Source organism: Aphelocoma coerulescens, chromosome 5 (genome assembly GCF_041296385.1).
Source record: "Aphelocoma coerulescens isolate FSJ_1873_10779 chromosome 5, UR_Acoe_1.0, whole genome shotgun sequence".
NCBI lineage: Eukaryota > Metazoa > Chordata > Aves > Passeriformes > Corvidae > Aphelocoma > Aphelocoma coerulescens.
The window spans coordinates 59,243,708-59,264,596 of NC_091019.1; the positions used below are offsets into that span (position 1 = coordinate 59,243,708).

The window sequence follows — 20,889 nt, forward strand, 5'->3', positions numbered from 1 at the left end:
ACAGAACCTGTGCCTCAGTTTCCACAGCTCTAAAATGGGGGTGATGGCTTCCTCTGAAACACTTTGACATTGCTTAAAAATACCACAACAGAAATATTGTTAGCAATAAGAAAAAAAATTCTCTTTTTCTCTTTACTGTTTGCAGTCATACTAGAGTCAAAACAAAAGGAAGAGGGGAACTTGCAAGGAATTACTGTTCCCCTAAGGCCCCTTTGAACCCAAGTTGCAGAAAAATCTTGAAAACCTCTAGGAATATATGTGAAAGGAAAAGAGCAAACCTTATAGTGAGAAGATTGCTTGGGCAAGAAAGGATTAAGGTCCCTATTTTCTCCTACTCCTTATTTTTATCCTTGTAAGAATCATAATCATCAACAATAAATTACACCCGTTGCAAAGCCAGCAGTGAGGAATATTATACCGGGAGCATCTTAATGCAAGTCACTCCCTGAATCCAAAGCAAAGCAAGTGGAGCCCATTGGGAGCTGATGAACAACAGGTTTGCTCTCGTTAGGGAGCAGCTGTCTGCATAAACAAGTGACTAACCCTCTCCCCAGTTGTCCATCCTGCTGCTCAGCTCCAGCCATTTGGTAAGAAGTACATCTTCATATCTTCAACACTATCTTACACTGCAGGTATTGACTCTGTGCTTACACTTCTGGTGGTTACCTTGCATGTGTGTGGGGCACAGTTTTTGAGTAACTTCCCCCTCAAAGAGAAGCCTCTTAAGTATTTATAGCACACAAGGGGAAATATCAGGTCTTCTGAAACATTCATTGAAATCCTTGTTTCCAGTATAATAACGACCAATAAATGAAATTCCTATTTTACAAAACAACATATCCCCATATTAGTCCATTAGCAACACAATCAATGAAAAACTGGGAGTATTTACATGATCCAAATCACAGAGGTAAGGCATTTTTTTTAATCTGACTTAAAATTCTAAACCCTATCCCATCAAAATACAGCTTCTCTTTCAAGGCTAAGGAGAAGTGTGCCTATTTTTAGCATGTCAGTAATCAGATGGAAACGTGGAAAGCCTGTATTGTGGTCCTCAAGCATCGTTAGCTTTCCCAATAAAACAAAAGGTGGAGTAGTAGAGCACTGGAAACAGCTTCACAGTTAATTGCAAGTTAACGGATTCAACTGGCTCATCAGAATTGGGCTGATGTATTGAGTCAATCTCTGTTCCCTGCCCTGCCTAAGTGGTGCCAGTGCTTGTCTGGCTGCACTGAGATGTGTGTATGTTTATGTATGTATTCACCGGGGAGGGGAGGCTGCACGTTATAAGGAGAAATTTCACACAGAGATTTCTTTTTAAAATATACCCACGAGCTCATTTGAACATTATCAGCAATGTAAGTTGCAGCTGCCTTGAAGTTATACCAAAGCTTTAATCTTTTTAAGAGCATGGATTTCTCCACACAGTCTCTAAAGTATGATCTTTGGAGATACATTATTATAAGCCTATTTATCATTCAAAGCACATTAGCTGTTTCTTGCATAGTAGTACTTCTTAGTGGGATTTTTAAAAATAAGACTTTCCTTTACACAAACCCTGTAGCAATTTAGATGAGCACTCCGATTTAAAAAAAAAAAAAAGAGCTTCCTAATTAATAGTCTTACTGATTCTCCCTATAGCTTAATTAAAATAAACAAGCAGCAGAATTTTAACATGAGCATTTCTAATAAGATTTTTTTTCATCAGCTCATTTTACTCCTAATATTTCTAGCAGAAAGTGGCTTATTTCTCATTAGGCTTTCTCATTTCTCATTAGGCTTTTCCATAGGGCTGAATCCCTCACTTGTCCTGTTAGGGTAATTACAGACATATGTACAAGTTTACCACAAAGATTGTGAAGTCCTAAAGGGGATACATTAAGTTTTTTCCATAAATTAAATGTGAGCCTGCTTTACCTTTGGGGAAGCTGCTTATTTGTGGGGGAAAAAAAAAAAGGAAACCAACAAAAAATTAATTTAAGTAAACTGCAAATGTGGTTAATATTAATTTTTTATTATAGGCCTTTGGCTTATTTAACTGGCACCATTTAGTATGTAAATCAAATGTTATTTACTGGTTGATTTAACATTTAATGTTTTTAATATAAACCATTCTTACTAAATTTAAATTGAAAACAAAAATCAAATTTTTGTTACTTTTTTTTCCCCTTAGATGCATTGGTTCACAAATTTAGTGGGGCTGTAAGAGCTGGAGACGATCATCACTATGAACTGGTAGGTTTCAAAGACAAACTGCTCCAAATTATAGGAGATGCTTTACAGGTATGCTATGGACTAGATGCATCAATTGCAGGTTTTAATGCAGCTCCCTTAATGAGATTTTTCTGTGTTAGTGACTGCCCAAAATTGCTGTGTCAGGAGGAAAATGTTCATTCATAAGTATTAATCTAGCCCTTTGAGAACATAAACATGGTGTATGTACCAAAAAACTCTCATCCTGCACTGCAAACACAAGTCCCCAAATAGTTAACTGTATTCAAACTGCTGATGCTATTATTGTGTGTTTTATTAAAGGCTGGAAGGGCAGGGGGCTTTGTTTCTGCCTACATATAGTGCCTAAAAATGCTGCACCTACTATGTCATTTCTGGAGCATTGATAGTTTGCTCACTGCTCCCCTTTTAGCACATGCTGTTCCTGCCATTTTTGATGGCCATTGCTGGAGAGATTGTAAAGAGAGAAATCACACAACAGCTCCAGCTACTGAGATGAGCAGTGTCCCACGACACTGCTCATCCACAAGAAATGCAACTGTTTGCAAAAGAAAGGTCTCCTCAGTCAAGAAAACAAAGCCAAGCCCTGAGCCAGCAAATGGTCTACTAACTTTGGCAGGACTGTCTCCATGTTTAAAACTGGGCATAAATGGAAGAAGGGACTTGTGCACAGCCTTTTGCAAGAGGATCTGGGAGAAACTGTATAGTCTCAAGACAAAATAAAGATTTTCCCTAGATTAAAATTTGTTTTAAGGGCAAAATAAGAAAGACCGTCTTACTCATTTAAATGCTTACTAGTCATTTCCATGTGTAGTTACAAATACCTAAGCAGCTCACCCTGAATCCTCCTCCTCAGCTGGAGCTTGTTTACTTTATTAGGTTATTTTGAGAGTTTCTCTTTAAATCCCCCACACCCTTCTGCACTCAAGGTAAGTTGGTGCAACATGGTCTTCCAGGATTAAGTGACTGTGTCCCTGCTGTTTGAGATGCCCCATCTATAGAGCAACTGCAGCAACTTCTGTAGGAGGCATCCCTTTACCCCTTCATTCCCAGCACAAAATGGCTGATCAACAAGGGGGGAAAAACAACCAGGTAGGGATTTACTATGCTGATAGCATTTGCTTTCTTTTTTCGTATATTGCAACAAGAATGTAGAAGGATCAAGAGAAGTCAAAAAGGAGCCTTATGGCCAGCAGGACTTCCTTCTCCTGACTTTCACAGCTGAAACCACCACAAACTGTCGCTTGTAAAGCAGTTAGAAATATTTCTGTTGCTTACCTTAAGAGGAAGGTCACTGTTATTTCTGTCTCTGTAGAGTTACCAGTAGAGAGCAGTTGTGAGGAGCTTTGCTAATCCATGTACCTCCTTGTTGTCTTGTAGAGCAGGAAAATGGGACTGGGGCAAGCCATGGAGAGTCTGCTATCAAGCATGCACTGCTCAAATCATCACAAAGCAGTGTCTAGAAGATTTGTTCCAAAGGTGAACAAATGCATCCAAGTTAACATGGACTGGGAAGAGGAGAACCCCAGTGCAGACCTGAGCCTTTCTCCAACAACTGGCCTTTCTGGGAAGTCAGAGCCATGTCCAGGGAACACATCACCTTCCCAGAAAGATGTTTTCTCTTCCTCCCAAGGACAGTCTGTCATGCCAGCTCTGCTGCCACAGCTGCCAGCCCCTCCACCCCTACCTCCTGGGTGTAAGGTGCCTCTTCCCCCTGTTTCTGTGCCTGGCATAAATGCCCCATCGCTCCCATCTCCCCAGCCATGCAGCCATCCTAGGTGCAGTCATCTTACCTGTGGATGTGGGGAGCAGCCCCGCGCTAAGAAGACACCAACTCTGAGGATGAAGCTGTTTCACTGGCAGAAGCTCCCCTCTGACGTGGTGAGACGTACGTGCTTGTTTGTAACGCTGGGCAGATGGGTTCATGCACTTTGCAGCCAGAGGAAAGCACTGATGTTGGGGGACTAAGCCTTCACTCCTAAGTCACATCACACAGGTGGTCCCATTGCTTGCTCTCAGTCATCATCACAAATAAATATGGAAAGCCTGTCCTTTTCCAATTAGTGGAGGAAATAGTAGTTTGGGAGAAGCTCTGAACTGAGGCTCTGTGGCTGCTAAAGTTACCTTCTCTTAGCCTGTCAATCTCTATTTGTTACTTGTTAAAGGGGTGTTTTAAGTCTGAACTGATTAAGGTTTGCAAAGCACTCTTGAGTGTGTTGAGTGGAAAGATCCTTTGAATGGTCATGTTCTGTGGTTCTTCTTAATGAACTCCTGGCACACCACCAGTGAGTGAAGCCTCAGCTGAAGCTTTTTCTTTGCTTTTTATTTTCTCACACAGGCAGAAGATGCATCAGCCAAGATCTGAGGCTGAAAACTCTTGTCAGTAGGGCTGGGGAACATGTACCCTCAGGGCAGCCCCCAACTTCATTTCATACTGACCACAGCCACATGATTTGTGTGGTGCTTCACACACACAAAAAACCCGCTAAGAGTCTGTGGTTACCATGTGCCAAAGGGGCTTGCCAGTCCTGTTTAACTTCCAGTAGAAAGGCTGGGAACGCATTTCCATTTTTGCTGCAGTTCTTAATATTCAGTTCACACAACATAGATCTCAGTTGTTCTTCCTTGCTTATCTCCAAGACAAGGAGACATAGGGGGCAAGAACTTGCTGCTATGATAAAATATATAAACACAGATATAAAAAACCTGAGCCATGGACTGCTTTCTTGTGCAGAGATACAAGATCCATCCCCAATGCATTGTGTCACTGTTGCAATCTCTCCTAAAGTAAAAGGAGGTGAGATCCTGTGCTGTACAAGTTCATGTTTTGAAGTTCTATTTGTTATTTGGATGGCTCATGGTGATTCTGGTGACAATGCTAGGCTTGGGAGGCCTTAACTCTTGCAAAAAGAGATGTTTACCTAATTGGATGCAGCATCCCCAGTGTGGGTACCACAATTCTCCAATGTGTAGCTGGTCAGCAATAGCAAAAACAATTTGGAGCAGCCCATTAAGTTCATCTGCTGCCTTCAGCTCAGTGAACTGAATGTGGCAGTAGTCTTCCAGGTTTAATTAGGCTTCAAACCTTTGGGATGCTCTCTGTGGGAGCTGTCACTCTTAAATAATTCACGTTTGTCCAGGGCTAATGAGCATCATATTTCATTCATCCTCAAAAGTGTTTTCCCTTTCACAAATCACACTGCCCTGAAAGTGCTCCTCAACCTCTGTGGTCCACCTTGTGCTGTTATTCTCTTCCAGAAAGCCGCTCCATATGGGCTGTGATGCCAAGCAGCAGCAAGGAGCTTGTAGAACCTGATTATGCAAGCTTGGAGCTTCTTTTCTCTGTCCCACCACCACCACCACCTAAGGAGAAAACAGGGCCAAAAATTAAGAAAACAAAAGAGGTACTTGGACTGCTCACTTTTTGTAAAGAATGGCAAAATTCTTGGGAGTGAAAATCCTATTCATTCTTTATTGTTGTCAATTATTTATAAGAAGAAAGTTTGAAATACTTTGATATCCACCGCTTGAGGGTGCCTTTTAAAAAAAACACAGGAGAGGTTTAGAATGAAACAAGTTGAAGTAACTCTGCTGAGGGACAGGTCTTCATCTGAGACAGGGGGGACAAGGGAATTTCAATATTAATTCTTATAAATTGTTATAAACAAATCAATTTCCTTCTCTATGCCTTTGCCTCTTTCTCAAACAGATCTAATACCCTGTATTGTTGTCAGTTTCTTGGGGTTTGATCAATGAAGGTTATTGATAATGTTATTACCAAAAAATCCCCATGACTCTCACCCAATAAACAAACAAAAGCTCTAGAAAATCTGTTGAAACCAAGGTAAATGTATTTCTAGCTGACTGATTTTTTTTTTTTTCCCTTTTAACAGATCACATTCATAGGCCCAAAGAAAAGTCTCCTTCTGAGTATATTTCTGAAGCAATTCAAGTGGTAAGATTTGGAGAGTAACATCTAAATTACTGATTTGATGTGTCTATGTGTTTATTCAGATATAAAATGAAATTAATTTAGCAGAAATATTTTGCAAGTACTATCTTTCTTTATCAACTTTTTTTGTCTTTTTTTTTTTTAATACTGAGATGTGACTGTCTTTTTCCAGACAATCAATATCATTTTTTAAACTGGTATTAAATCTAGAATGGACTACAAATTCCTAAACAAACAGTATTCATCAATAACAGTAAAATTATGTGGAAACGTCTTCTTTTTTTTTTTATAATATTGACATAAATATCAAGTTCTGACTGGAACCATTAGTGAAGACTGTTGGAGTTTCAAATCACTTCATTGTTTTTAAAGAGGCATCTCCAGGGGTTCAGATCCAAAGTCATATATAGTTATTTGCAGTTTTTCTATAAATAGGAAACAGTTTGAATAATTAAACAAATGGAAATTTACCACGTCACAGCCCTCATGGAGGGGTGGGGAAGGAAAAGGAATTTTTACTAGTTTTTGGGAAAATATCTTTACTCTTAGATTCCCTGCAACTATGGCAGGATGATGATGAATGTTCTGCTCTCTCTCTGCCCTTTGTGTCATGGCCCATATTAAAAGGGTTTCAAGCAGAAACTCAGCCAAGAAGTCCCTTTTCATTAAGAATAAATCAGAATCAGTCAGGGGGATGTTTTTAATTATTATTATTCTTTTTCCATGACAAACTGCTTCTCAGCGGGGGAGAGTGCTATTTCCACTCCCTGCATGATTCCCTGGGCAGTGGTTGAGCTCTTCTGAGGGCAGCTGGTGAACATGGGATCAAAGAGCTGAGCCCCACTGCACTCGTGAGGGATGAGGCTGCTCTGGAGCCGGGTGCTGCCTCTGTCAGCACTGGTGTCCAACAGAGCCCAGCTCTCCAGAGCCCAAATCACAGCAAGCTGGAATAATTTCAAACACATGTTGCCTGCCAGCATTTCAGACAAGGATTTTTGTTAAAACCTTCTGGGAGCTGCGCCGGTTTGGGCAAATTTGGAAATATATCCTCTGAGAGAAGGCAGGCAACGATATGGGATACATCATCATAAAGTCACTCCAAGACAGAGCCATTGGTTTTATCCTTGTCTTTTCTGCAAATGGTGGAGGAATTCAAATGTAAACATCTTCTCAGTGACACTGGACAGAGCTTTGGGGTTTCTTGTGTAAATATGAACAAGGGCCAGAAAGCCCACCTAAATTATAAGGAATATTGGTTTAGGCTTAAAAGACAAACCTTTGCATTTTCATATCTCCACTGTACTTCTGAGGACTAAGATCCAAAATGTAATGGGAGGCAAGTGTACTATGAATTACTTCAGTTGCTCCTGCAGTGCCAGCAGAGAGCCTGGGGTCTTTTCCATTTGCCATGTTACTCCCTCAGTGCTCCACGGCATTTCTCTCCTTCCTGCAGCTCCAATGAAGACATTGCAGCCATGATTCAGAAAGGGGACAGATCAAAGCTGGATGCTGAGATGCTGAAACAGCTACTTAAACTGCTGCCTGAAGACCAGGAGGTATCTATTAATGTGTCATTCTGGTGGAGTTCAAAGTATTGTGTGTTCAGGTTTAAAAATTTGCACTGCCAAAGCAAGCAGCTATGACTGGATCCACATCCTTCTGCTGCATCTAGGTCAATGACATTCCAAGGCAGAGTGGTGGGAAGTCCACTCCAACAACAGTCTGGGCTCTTCACACAGGGGTTGAGCCAAGAGCATGTTGGGAGTCTCGACACAGGTGTAGACAAGTGCTGCTCTCTATCCTGTTCTTTTAATTAGGTGGATGAGGCATGTTAGGATTTGTGTACTTAGGTGAATAGAGAGCCTTTCAGAGCAGGTTTCAAAGAGGAGGAGGAGAAAGGACCCATCTTTTAAAGGGGTTTTTGGGTGTCTGTGCATTATAGCTTGCTGAATCCCTGCCTACAGATCAGGAATTCATCCTAGGAGATGCTGTACAAAGGCAAAAGACCTTCCAGTCAAAACAAAACCTACATGTTTGCCCTTGCAAACCAGTTCATATGCAGAATTTATTGTTCATATGCTTCACTCCCATTGCCTGTGTGCACAGCAAGTTCAGAAAAGTTTCGTGCCTGTAAGAAGCAACTGGCAGCGGAAATTTTTGTGCGGTTATTTTCCCTGTTAAATAAAATATTTGTGTGGTTATTTTGCTCTTTTATTCCCTGTTAGGTAAAAAGCCTCAAATCTTGCAAAGAAGAAAAATCACAGCTGGCAAATGCAGATCAGTTTTATCTCCATCTTTTGGAAGTTCCCAGGTAAGCAAAATTTTCCTTGTCTCTTTCCGTGAGTGTGGTTCTTACAAGATTTGTCCATAAAAATTAAGGCCTCTGCTTCTTGTGCTAGAGGGGATGTTCTTGACATTCAGTCTTCAGGGTAAATCATCTGACTGCTATTTGTAGAGCTTGTTTGAGATTTTTTTTTCCTTCCCAAAGGCCAAAGAGACTTTCAGACACCTTTGGCAAACTACAGTTAAAATAATCTTGGTATGAAAAAACCGTTGCCTGCTGAACAGCTATTCCTGTATGGCGTGAAGCTGCAGACTGAATCCTGTCACCAGGCTGCTCATTCACGCCCCCCCCGGGCTTACAGATTCCAGTTCACCCACTGGAGAGCCCACAAATCCATGAGTGAATCACAGCAGTGCCTGTGCTTTCACCACCTCCCCAGTTTTTACCAAGTCAAATGAGGTGCACACAGAGAAATCTTTCTGCTGTTCACAAAAACATGGTGATACGTTATAATTAATAGCAATAGCCCTCCATAAATCTGATCAGTTGCCATGCCACAACCAGACACACTTTTTTGAAAATGTGGTGGTGAAAATATGGCTTTTCATTTTCTCAAACTTCTAGCTAGATTTAAAAGTACTTTAGAAAATGTTTTCCTTCCACAACATTAATCCATGATGAGGCATAAATGTCATTAAAAGACATCACTGCCAAAATATTTCAAATTTCTGTTTGTGAAGTTAAAAAGAAGAACTAAAATCCTGGCTAGTGTTGCCCAGGAACTGTAAAAAATTATGGCCTCATTATGCAAGGTAGTCACTGCCAGATGTCAGTCCAGCATTGCTTTCTGAAAGAGGAGATAATTGTGTCTAGGACATCTTTGGAAATATCTGTGTTTGATTTATTTATAATCCAGTTCTCATGTCAGAGTATTAAAGAGAACATAAGAATGTTGGTACTGCGCTTTGCCTAAAATGGATGATGCTCTTGCTGAACACAACTCAATTAATCAGGCCTGTGGGGTTTGTTTTTTGTGGTGTTTGCTGTGGTTTTTTTCCACTGGTCTCTTTTTAGCTACCAGTTGCGGATTGAATGCATGCTGATTTGTGAGGAAACAAAAATTCTGCTGGAGTGTCTGTGGCCAAAAGCACAAGCCATAAGGACAGCCTGTGAAAGTAAGTACATTGGGGCTGCACCAATGCCCAGGCTTGGCCACTTTCTTCTACTTGATTAGCATCAGTGGTAGCCTATGCTATAATCTAATCAAAATTAACCTTGTAATTGCTGAATGTGTAGCAAACATCAAAATGATTCTGCAAATTCCTGCTCCTAGGATACATTCTGAAGAATTGCAGTTCGTGCTGTTCTGCTCTGAAGTAGCAGTTCTGCAGAGAAAGAAGGAAATTTCCTTTATCATAGAATGGTTTGGGTTGGGAAAGGATCATCCAGTTCCAACCTCCCTGCCATGGGCAGGAACACCTTTCACAAGGCCAGGTTGATCAGGCCCTACACAACCTGCCCTTGAACACTTCCAGGGTTCACAGAATTATTTAGGTTGGCAAAGATCTCTAAGATCACTGGGTCCAACCTTTGACCCACCAACACCTTTTCAACTAGACCTTAGCACTAAGTGCCAAGTTGTATCTCGAGCACCTCCAGGAATGGTGATTCCGCCTCCCTGGGCAGTTCATTCCAATGCTCAACAACTCTTTCTGTGAAGAAATTCCTCCTGGTGTCCAACCTGAACCTACCTGCTGCAGCTTGAGGCTGTGTCCTCTCATCCTGTCACTGGGAGAAGAGGCCGAACTCCTCCTGGCTCCAGCCCTTCAGGGAGTTGTAGGGAGTGGTAAAGTCTCTCCTGAGGCAGAGATGTCAGTGCCAGATCCTGTATGAATATAGGCTACATTTTTGTGTACAGTGGAGATTTTTGTCCATAACAATGAATCAGTTCCAGTTTTTCCTGTAGTGTGCACTGATGCAGCCCAGCTTACTTCTGTGATGGAGCAGGACTCTGTGACATACCAGAATCTGATTTGGCTGCCAGAAAAGGGCATCCCAGATGATGTTCACCAATATTTCAGGAGACCCCTCCACACAAAATTAGCCCTGGTTTTAATTTTAAGTTGGCTCTTTCTTGAAGGTGCTCTTGCATTCCAGCTTCAATTCAATGGTTTTAGAGAGCCATTGATCTCCTGTTAAACACACTTAAACTGCAGACTTTGATGTTTGCACATAAAACAGCTATACTTGGATGTCTGATGTCAGTGCTATGGTCACTTTTTACTGCAGTGTAATCAACAGCTCTCTACAGTCCCACCCTGACATCCCTGTTACCCTATTGCTAGGGTCAGTGTTTCTGTCCTAGTTCTGCCAAAAACTTCTTACCCCAGATTCCCCTGGTAAAATGTGTATCTTTTGATTATTGTTCTCATTAACAATGATAATGAGGCACAAAGTCCTTTGCTTTTCTTAACTAGAATAATATATGCTGGGAATGAGGGCTATGGATTTCCACAAGTTTGTATGCTTTCTTGTATGTGGTTCTCCCTCGTAAGGCAGCTGCAGGGTTGACACATCTATATTCCAAACTTAATGGAAAAACTAGTTTTCCATCTACTTATAAAGAAGAGATCATAATAGAAACTTACTCATTCCACTTCTGTTCAGCTGATTTATTTCTTTACTGGTATTTTTCCAAATCCATAACAATGGCTTGACATAATATTGGATGAAAATTTTGTTACCATCACTGTCAAACCTAAGGAAAATCCTATTTCAGATAATTTAATTTAATTTATTGAAAATGTCTGTCTTCTTATTCTTTAGCAATTCTTACCAGTCACCGACTGCCAGTTTTCTGCCAATTGATTCTTAAAGTTGGAAACTTTCTGAACTATGTAAGTAAAATTATTTCTTTACTTGTTGTATTCTAAAGATAACAGAAAATACAAAGCAAGACTTGAAAACTGATGGAAGGAACTTTCTTCTGTATCTTCTAGGGGCATCACACTGGAGATGCTGGAGGTTTTAAAATTAGTGCCTTGCTTAAACTAACAGAAACAAAAGCAAACCAAAGTGACATTACTCTGCTTCACCATATTTTGGAGGTACAACAAAACTGAGAAATTAGTCCTGTGTGCATTTTTCTCAAATGTTAATTCCCCAGAAGCTAAGGGGCTTTTACCTCAGTAATACCCCACTATAGGTACCTGGAGGGAGAGCCTCTGTGCCAGAAATACCATGAAAACTTTTCCACAGCTCTCTGTGCAGATAGAATCACATCCATATACAGTAATATTTAGAGAGGTAACACTAGGTTTCCTTCCTCAAATTCACTTGACAAGTCTGCTTGCTGTTTTCTTTCTCTTCTTCTCCAACTGCTCTCTTCTGTTGACACATATCCCAAATGCATCTGTCAAATGAAATTTATTTTTGGGGTATGAAGACAAAATCTCAGGTCAGCCTGCGCACTGTGGCAGCCCATGGGATGTCAGCCTGAGCACTTAAAATGAGTCTTTTCCTTTCATTTTAACTCCCTGTGGATGCCAACATGAGAAAAAGAATGAACGAGACTAAATTTATCCCTATGCTTGTAAGAACGAAACGGAAGTGTTAATTTTTCAGTCCTGATGTTGTCCAGCTGAGAAACTTTCATACTCCTTGACTGCCTGTGTAAGAGAACCATTTTTTCCCTTCAATTTTAGGAGGTTGAAAAAACCCACACAGATCTGCTGCAGCTTCCCAGAGATCTTGACTTTGTTTCCAAGGCAGCAGGGTAGGACATTATTGTTTTGTTTTGTCATGTATGAATTGCAAACCTCTTTAAAGCCAACAAAGAGCTGAATCATTTTATGGTGGTGTTGTAAGGTCACAAGATTTCTCTGCTGTGGGAGAGAGGCTCCCTTCAACACGAAACAGTGTTGAGATTTATAATTCAACCTGGTTAAGACTTTTGGGTGGGGGTCAGTGTGATTTTTCTTTCTGTGGATCCAGTACTACCTTAGAATAAAATTGTGTAGATAGTGAATTTCCCTTATTTTCAAGGACCAGATTCCTTGCCCCCACATTGTAATAGAAACATATCTTCCCTGAAGTTTCTCAGTCCAAGAAGTGTTTGGACAATATTTTTGGGGCACACAGTGTGAATCTTGGGGATGGTCCTGTGCAGGGCCCAGAGTTGGACTCAATGACCCCTGTGGGTCCCTTCCAATTCAGCATATTCTGTGATTTTTAGGTGAAAGTCCATCAGGAGGTACAGAGCTCATGTAAGGAGGGAATGAGTGGGGCGATTTACTGACAATTGGGGGACCTCAGGACTCCCTGAGTTGAGTATCAGCACATTTCTAATGTATGTGTGTAGAAAGAAAAAACCTGTTTCTGGACACTTTAGACTTTCTCCCATGGGCCTGAAAGCCTCATGAGTCTATCGCCAGTTCTTTCTGTTTAGCTCAAAGGAATCACATGGAGATATGTTCAATTAAATTAATCAGAACCCACATTTGTAGCACCAGGATTAACATTTTTAATCCTGTTAGAAATTCAGAGGACTCACAGGAACCTTGTAGTGACTTAGATTTCCTTGTAACTCAAAGGAGTAACTTTTAAATCTGTAGATGTAGCCATTTATTATGTAGCTGCTAAATAATTTTTTTTTAAGTGTTTTAATTCTGTAATTAAACAGAAAAATGCATGGCTTTTGTGAATTATCTTTGCAGAAGCTAAATTGAATGTTGTTTTGAACCATGAATTTCCTTTTGGATTGTGTCATATTAGAAATACCTTTTTTAACAGAAACTAGATCTTGCTGGCCAATGATATAAATGCACACTTATAAAGTAAGTGCCCTCTAGTTTAGTCAAACTATCAAACTTACAAAATTGATTTACCAATCAACCTGTGGAGAACTGCACACAGTGCAAATCCTACAAGGGACTCTCCTAATGCTGCTCACATCTGGATGCACTGTGAAATGCCAAGCCAGGTTTTGCTGATTCAGTAAATTTTGTCTGGCCAAGAGAGTAGCTCAGAACTACAGAAGATGTTGGTTTGGCATGGTTGTATTTGGATCTCCACACAAGCTAAACTAACTCAGAGAGGAGATACAATTTTGGACTATAAATAGATCAGGGAGAAGAGGCAAGGAGGGAAAAGAACCAGCTAAATAAGGACAGTATTGGCACAGGGGAGATGAGCTTGTGGTTGCCTAGGAATAAAAATAGGCTGGAAATTTTTTGGAGTTTTTTGAATACTAGGACAGTGAGGTTCCTCCACAGTCTATCCAGGGAGGTAGTGAGAGCAAAAGAACAGAGCCTTTACCCTTTCTTAGATGAAGGTTTGAGCACATGAAAAAGAATTTATATACAAGAGAACTACCTGCAAGAGCAGGGTCTGGGCTGGATGATTAATTCCATGCTCATTTGCAGAGATGGTAATGTTTATAATAATCTTTTAAGTTAATGAAAACAAAAGACTTACCCCTTCAATGTACTGTCCCTTTTGTGGACCTTTCAGAATCCACATTGACGTCATGCGGGCTGAGGCAGATGCCAATTTGAAGAAACTGTTGGAAATAGAGAAACGTTTATTTTTGTCAACAGATGATTCAAAAATACAGCATGGAAAATCTGTACAAGTAGGTAATGTGAGTGTGACATGTTTCCCATCTTTCTTCCTAAACACTCTCTTTAAAGGCCCTGTGATTGAGGTTGCAGCTGGACATAAAGCCCTATGGAAAAGGGATCATTACTACACTCCCACTGATGGAAGGAGTATCCCAGATTTTCCTCCATTTCTCTAATGTGAAGGAAGGCCCTAAAAATGAAATGTAGGTTGCAATTATAAATGCGTACAGTGCAGTACAGAAACATGTTGTGTCTCACTGTGCTTTGTGGGGAAAAAAGTGAGTAGATATGCAATACGCTCTTCTCCCCCCACACATATTTCCTAACATCCTAGCTTTTCATATTCTCAAAATAGGTCACTTAACTAAAGCTGTAAGGTTGAAATCCTGGTGCTGCATCTCCCTTGATCAGTCATCCAGGTTGTGCCACATTTCCATGTGATTGTATGATGAAATGAGGAAAAATGCAGATGATTCACGTTGTGAACCAATCTTAGTTGTCAGTTTTTTAAAAACTGACTCTTCTCTGCTAACTGGATCAAGTCTTCTGGGCAGCTCAGAATATGCTACTTTTTAATATGCATAAATTGTGTCACAAAATATGTTTTAGGGCAGCCTCAATGCTTCAAAGGACTTGCAGAAGGAATTTGCCACCATTGAAAAGAAGAAGGAAGAACTTGCTGATTATCTTTGTGAGGACCGAAAAAAATTGTCTTTGGAAGATGTATTCAGCACAATGAAAACCTTCAGAGAGATCTTCCTCAAGGCCTTACAGGTTGTTTGCATTTGTGACTGTTTAGAAATAGGTTGAGAACTTTTTTTTTTAATCAAGCAATAATTTCTATTTTCTTTTACTCTAAGCTGGGCTACCTAATCCTGGCTGCAGAAGAAAATGAAAGTAAATTTATGTGCTTGCAAACTGCAGCATAAAATGAGCATGTGTGCAAATATAAAATGTGGGGCTTTTTTGTTTGTTTGTGGGTTTTGGTTTGGTTGGTTGGGTTTTTTGTGGGGTGGGGGGAGGTTGGAGTTTTTTTGCTGTGAAGAACCGTTCAAGTCATTTTCCCACTGAAAATTATTAACCAGGCCTCAGTGCAATAGGAGCTTTGTGGCTTGTGAAAGAATAAGCAACCTGACATGCTTTTTAGACTTTGCTGATGGACAAAAGGTAAATTTTCCAATAGGCAAAGCCTAATTGGAAGATGTGTTTATGGGTCAGTATTTCATTGTACTAGTTAGTTCTAAACAGTGTGCTTCATATTCCAAAAAATTCCTCTGAATCTCACAAGGGATTATATTTACTTATAGGACTCTGCTCCTTGCAATAAGGAGTAAGAGAACAGCAACTTCACCATTTAAGTCGTGTAGAGCACCTTCCAAGTAGTAAACCTCTAGTAAACCTCCATTTCACATCCCTTACCACACACTTCACACCTGGACTAATGTACTTCCTTTAGGGTTTCCTTAATGCCAGGTGATAGTGGCTTCACATTCATACATATTTTAACAGCAAAGAATCACCCGTTCCTGTGCTGACTTCAGGAGAGCCCTAGCCTGAATAAACCTTCTCTAGAGAGAACCATCTGCATTACAAGAAGAACTGCAAGAATACAGACAGCTCAGCTGCCAAGAGAGACTGGAGGAGTGCTTTAGGGCATATCGTAGATTCATACGAAGTTTATGAGGAAGTGATGGGAAAAGAAAGATGAAAAATATATCCTCTACTGTTCCCACTACCTGCTTCTCCAGTGAGGCACTGGGCTGAAATTTTCCAAGCAGCGCAGCTACCCAGGCTCTGAAATTATGTGATACTGCCACAGTCAGTCTGGAAAATGAATCCTATAAACCACAGATGTTTTGGCAATATGCTTGATCCTTAAAGTTCCTAAAGTTCTAGGCACAAAGGAAAGAATTAGGAGAGTCAAGAACATAATGGCTCACCATCTGTGGAGAGCTATACTGGAAATTTACTGTAAAGGGTAATTCCAGCAACTGTAGTTCTTTCAAGAAACAGTCCTAATAAAGGTTATGTAGTGCCCTAGTATAGCTGCAGGAGATTCACTCTACATTTGTGGGTGCTTCTTGCTCACAACCAGGTCAGGGCAACTAGAAGGAAGCTTCTTCTTACATCCTGAAATGTAAACTCCCTTTCATCTCATTTTCAGTTTCATTTCTCAGCAGCACCTCACCTCAAAGGTACCACAGCTATTAGCCACACTGTCTGCACCTCTCTCCTTCACTGCAGACCTAGAATTAATCGCTTCTTCCTCTTGCCTTGCTTTCTCCCTATCACTGCAGTAAACATACTATCTGTGCTTGAAACAGCAGCATGCTGGAAAGTTGAAGGTTTTAATTTTTAAAGCATCTTTTTGTTCTGTGATTTTGATTTTTACACTAGAATCAGCCACAGGCATCATCTCTTCCCAGTGCCATTTATTTTAAGCTTTAATGCTAAGGTGTAACTTTTATTTTGAGATGAGTCTTCTGTGTAAAGCAGGTCTCTCCACACTGTCAAAATCATTAGTGCTATCTTTTCATTCCCACATCAAATAAGAAGGGAAGTAGTTTCAATAAATAGTGATCCTTTTTGTCTCCTAAGTTTATCTACAGAGATTTGAGGTTTGTTACTTTGTTTAAACAAAATCTTTCTGCTTTCCCTGAGGGTTCTTTTTGATCTCCTATCCTTCAGGTAACAAAAACTGAGTTACACAAATGGAATTACTTTAATAAGGCTCTGCCATCTTTCTCTCCATCTACCTGGAGGAAAAAAAAACAAACCAACAAGGCCTTTCCAAACACCCAAATGATCTCCAAAACTGACACAGTGAAAGGAAGCAAGGAAGCTGGTTTGTCACCCAGGGCTGATGACTGTTTTACCAGTTCTCAAAAAATAAAAGAAGCAGATGGCAGGAGGAAAGAGACAGGGGGAAAATAGTTTCTCAGCTCAAAGACAAAAAATCGGAATTGGAGTTTTGCTGAGAACTGAGTGGTAAAATTGTGGGGGAAAGAATCACTGTGTGATTATAGGGGATTGTGGGAAGCATTTGATTTCCCTTAGCATTTGCAGCTGTTCAGAGAAGGGAGCTCCCAGCAAAGAGATGGTCTAATCTCAGGAAAAAGAGAAAAAAATGTTCAACAAAATCTGCTCTAGGAAGTATTCAGTTGATGACAGAGGTTATACAGACAGCTCTGCACAGGGATAGTTCCTCTGTGTACTCCCCTAGGACAACCAAGCTGGAGCAGCTGCTCCTCAGTAGGGTGCATATGGTGTTGGAACAGGATGTGCTTCAGATAGCATGGGGATAAACAGTTGTCCTGGAGCATCTTTTAATTCAAAATGCAAGCAAGTATCTAACATCCCACAAAGTGCAAATCTAAAGTGGCACTGTCTTTCACTGAATCTCCTCCCTGTACCTGCCTTCAGTAATCCAGGAAGGTGGAGAAGGAATTGTGAGTATTCATTCCTCTGCCCTACTACAACTGTATGTTTTTGGGCTTTCCTGTGTCGAAGAAACTTTGTTAAGTGTGTTTACATTGAATTGTTATGTTGTTTGGTTTTTTTTTTATATAATTTTTCTGAAGAAAAATTTAGTTCAGGCTTGCTTAATTGATAAATGTATTCCTGTCTTGGGGTGACCTTATGATGTGTATCCCATATCGCTGCCTATGCCTAATGTGTTTTAGCTTGTTCTCACTACTGTGTGTGCTGTTCAACTAGCAGAACAACACATCCCTGAATTCACCTCCTTTATTTCTTATGGCCTATTATGTAGAGACATTATTCCAGGGCCCACAGATCTGCAAGTCTCTTAACAGCTGTAATATCTCAAAGATGTTATGCTAAGACACAGCAGGAATTTATCAGGCAAACATAGAGGAGGCATATACTGATGGAAGGCTTCCAGCCCCTCCATAAGACTTCAGCACCTGTACCCCATTCTTTCAGAAGCACCCTCTATTCAGGACAAATAGATTCTTTTCTTTCTCTGTCAAGAATACACTGAATTTTTTTTCCTTTTCAAGGCCTCCAGTGGAAGTTCCCATAACCTTGAGCCTCTAATGCTCCCAGATTTCAAACAGACTAACTCTGTTAATGTTCACAAGTTTTCTTTATTTGTTTGAAAATTCTTTGAATCAAAAGATCCTAGACTCTTACTTTCTATAAAGGCTGGTTCTATAAACTTGTGCACGTTTCCTGGGACTTCTTCAGCTCGTCTTATGGAAATAGTCACAGATGATCCATAGCAATCAAACAGATTTATCACTATACTGGGAAATTGTATTTTCTGCTTCAAACTCTTTGCAAAGGAAACCACACATGTCTCATCAAGAGTCCTATCTTCACCGAAGCATCAACGCCTTCCTGGATGTTATTAGGTTTTGTCATATGACACAGCAGCGTATTAAGTACTGATCTACCTGCAACTTGTATATTAGCTATTCACTGGTTGCAATCAGAAGCTTCCAGGTTGGATGGCAATGTTCTGGTGATGAATGCAGCTCTGGAACAAGAACTGCATGAGCATTTAAGAAAATGGCTTTTATCATCTTGATGTTCCACTACAGTTATCTCAGTTGTTCAGAACTACCTTCTCCCACCGTTGTGCTACTTATCAAAAGCCAGAAATACTCTTCCACTGGGTAATGGTCTTCTTTTGCTAGCAGTAATCGTTCCATTCCTTTTTCTTCCTCCATTAATCATATTATTCTGGTACCAGCAGCTCTGTGGAAACCAGAATCCTGCCTATCTGCATAAATCCCAACAGGATTTATGCCATTCTGGCAGTTGTGTGAGTGGTACCAACAAACATCCAGCCTGGATTCTGGCCCTGAACAGTAGTGCAGAAATACTACTGGCAAATTTAATGAGAGCCTGAAGAGAAACTGAATTGCTGTTTAACACAGCTGAACAGTTCCTGAAAATTCTGGTAGAAATCCCTGAATACAAACAAGGTTGCTATGGGATAAATCTCTAGAATGCTAATTAAGTTAAACTAATGTTCTGTTTTGTGGACAAAGGGACTAATTAAGAAGAATGCATTTCAGTCCATAGTTGAAAGTTGCAGTTAAAGCTGATGAAATAGTTTGCTGGTAACATCATCACATGGAGAAGGCCAAAGGGATTGACCAGGAAGCTCTGTTCTGCTATTTACCCTCAAACCCCAGCAGCTGAGAGTTTTAAGTGTGCATAGGGCATGTCCAGAATACCTATTCATTGCAAACTGAGAGTTTCCTAACAAGTTTTTCCTTCAGTAACTCTTATTTGCTTTTTTTATTTGTCATTCTGTCTGAATGCAGGAAAACCAAGAAAGGAAGGAGCAAGCTGCAAAATCTGAGAAAAGGAAGAAACAGTTTAAAGGCGAAGATGCAAAGAGGCTAAAGGGAGAGTATGGAGAGTGTAGTACATTTAACAATTAATTCTGGGTTTTTAGCCAATATTTTGTTAATTAGAAGGAATTTATCTGTTAATTCTGCCTGATCTGATATAAAGAGTGTGACTTAGCCATGCATCATGTAGTAAGACACCAATTACCAATTTTCAAGTGCAAGTGAATGCTTGGAAGAAATCCTGATAGCGATGTTAGAAAAAAATACCACTCCCTATGAGCAAGTTTCTCCCACTTTGCTCAGAGGTGGAGGATATCCTGCTATTATTCTGAGTAGTTGTTGGGAGACTTTTAGGGTTATGGAAAGCTGTACACACTTGAACTTCATGAAGCATAGTAGGCAAGTTGTGTCCGGTGTTATTGTTACCACAACATTTGCTTTTTCCTGATCAGAGATCTGATTCCTTAAAGCAGTTTTGTCTATGCTTAAAGAAGTGTCTGTGCTGTGCTGAAGCACAGCTGATTGATGCAGAAAAGCACTTGCTGTGCTGGGCCTCCCTGGGTGTGAAGCATGTCTAGTGCTAATATTGGCAAGTGTATATTTTAATTTTTTATTTTGGCAAATACTTGGCATCCACTTTTATTGAAGATTTCTGCCAATAACATTTGGTTACAATTCTTGGTTCTTCAGAGAACCATTGCAAAGAAGCCATTAGTAAACCTGAGTAGAGATCATGTAAATTTTATACTAGACGCTCAACCCTTGGAAGACTCTGCTTTTTCCTGTATCTGGTGTCTAACTAGATGACCTCTTTTTATCTCCTCTTTCACAGTTACCTTTAGAAACACATTTTTAAAATACATAAGATCCATTGAAAACTGACCAAAACAAAGTTTTCAATATTGTCTTGTCAAATTCTTCCACAAATATCTTTCACATACTTTGCAGTCGTAACTCGCTTAATGTAAAGCTGCAGATTAAAACAAAAAAACTCTTTGCTATAAATACAAAAAAGTAACCTAGTATATGGTAAAATAAAATTAGGTAGCAACATTTATCAGCTGTGAGAATTAAAGGTGTGCTTCAATCCTGTAAAGAAAAGGAGCACCAAACCAGAAGAACCTTCTGTATTTCCAAGAGACAATTTAGGTGGAATTGTCATTATTTTGATTCCTTTGTGAGAAGGTGGATTTAGTTCTTGGGGAGTATAGACTTGAACATGAAAAGAGCATTTAGGTTCTGAATTATTTTTCAGTACTGATTTTAGAGAACTGTGCATAGCAGTGGTGACAATCAGGAACTTTTAAAATCTATTTTAATCTTGATCAGGATATGGTGACAAAATAACAGAGGGTATCAGATCTGGCATGACAGGATGTTGAAGCTCATCTCAACATTCTTCATTCTATGTAAAATGGTTTTTGGGGGATTTTCTAATCATATAATCAGCAAGTTAAGTAATTATTTTCTGAA

The 20,889-nt window shown here is 40.0% G+C and overlaps 1 protein-coding gene across 1 annotated transcript; it reads left to right on the top strand.

The window, feature by feature from the left end:
- The first annotated feature begins 549 nt into the window (after nucleotides 1-549).
- Nucleotides 550-20,473, top strand: LOC138111902 (inverted formin-2-like). Its single transcript, XM_069018421.1, has 14 exons — nucleotides 550-632; nucleotides 2,174-2,235; nucleotides 3,613-4,120; nucleotides 5,491-5,636; nucleotides 6,126-6,187; nucleotides 7,638-7,740; nucleotides 8,410-8,495; nucleotides 9,543-9,643; nucleotides 11,295-11,365; nucleotides 11,468-11,575; nucleotides 12,173-12,243; nucleotides 13,980-14,109; nucleotides 14,699-14,863; nucleotides 19,387-20,473. The coding sequence occupies exons 3-14, from the start codon at nucleotides 3,622-3,624 to the stop codon at nucleotides 19,504-19,506; spliced, it is 1,662 nt and encodes a 553-aa protein (XP_068874522.1). The 5' UTR covers nucleotides 550-632; nucleotides 2,174-2,235; nucleotides 3,613-3,621; the 3' UTR covers nucleotides 19,507-20,473.
- The last annotated feature ends 416 nt before the right edge of the window (nucleotides 20,474-20,889 follow it).

What these genes read in the sequence shown, in the direction of transcription:
- LOC138111902 (XM_069018421.1), top strand. Translation starts at nt 3,622, where the DNA reads ATGGGACTGGGGCAAGCCATGGAGAGTCTGCTATCAAGCATGCACTGC. An exon ending in TTTCTGAAGCAATTCAAGTG is followed by an intron (nt 6,188 to 7,637) that starts GTAAGATTTGGA and finishes TCCTTCCTGCAG; the next exon opens with CTCCAATGAAGACATTGCAG. An exon ending in TTGGAAACTTTCTGAACTAT is followed by an intron (nt 11,366 to 11,467) that starts GTAAGTAAAATT and finishes TGTATCTTCTAG; the next exon opens with GGGCATCACACTGGAGATGC.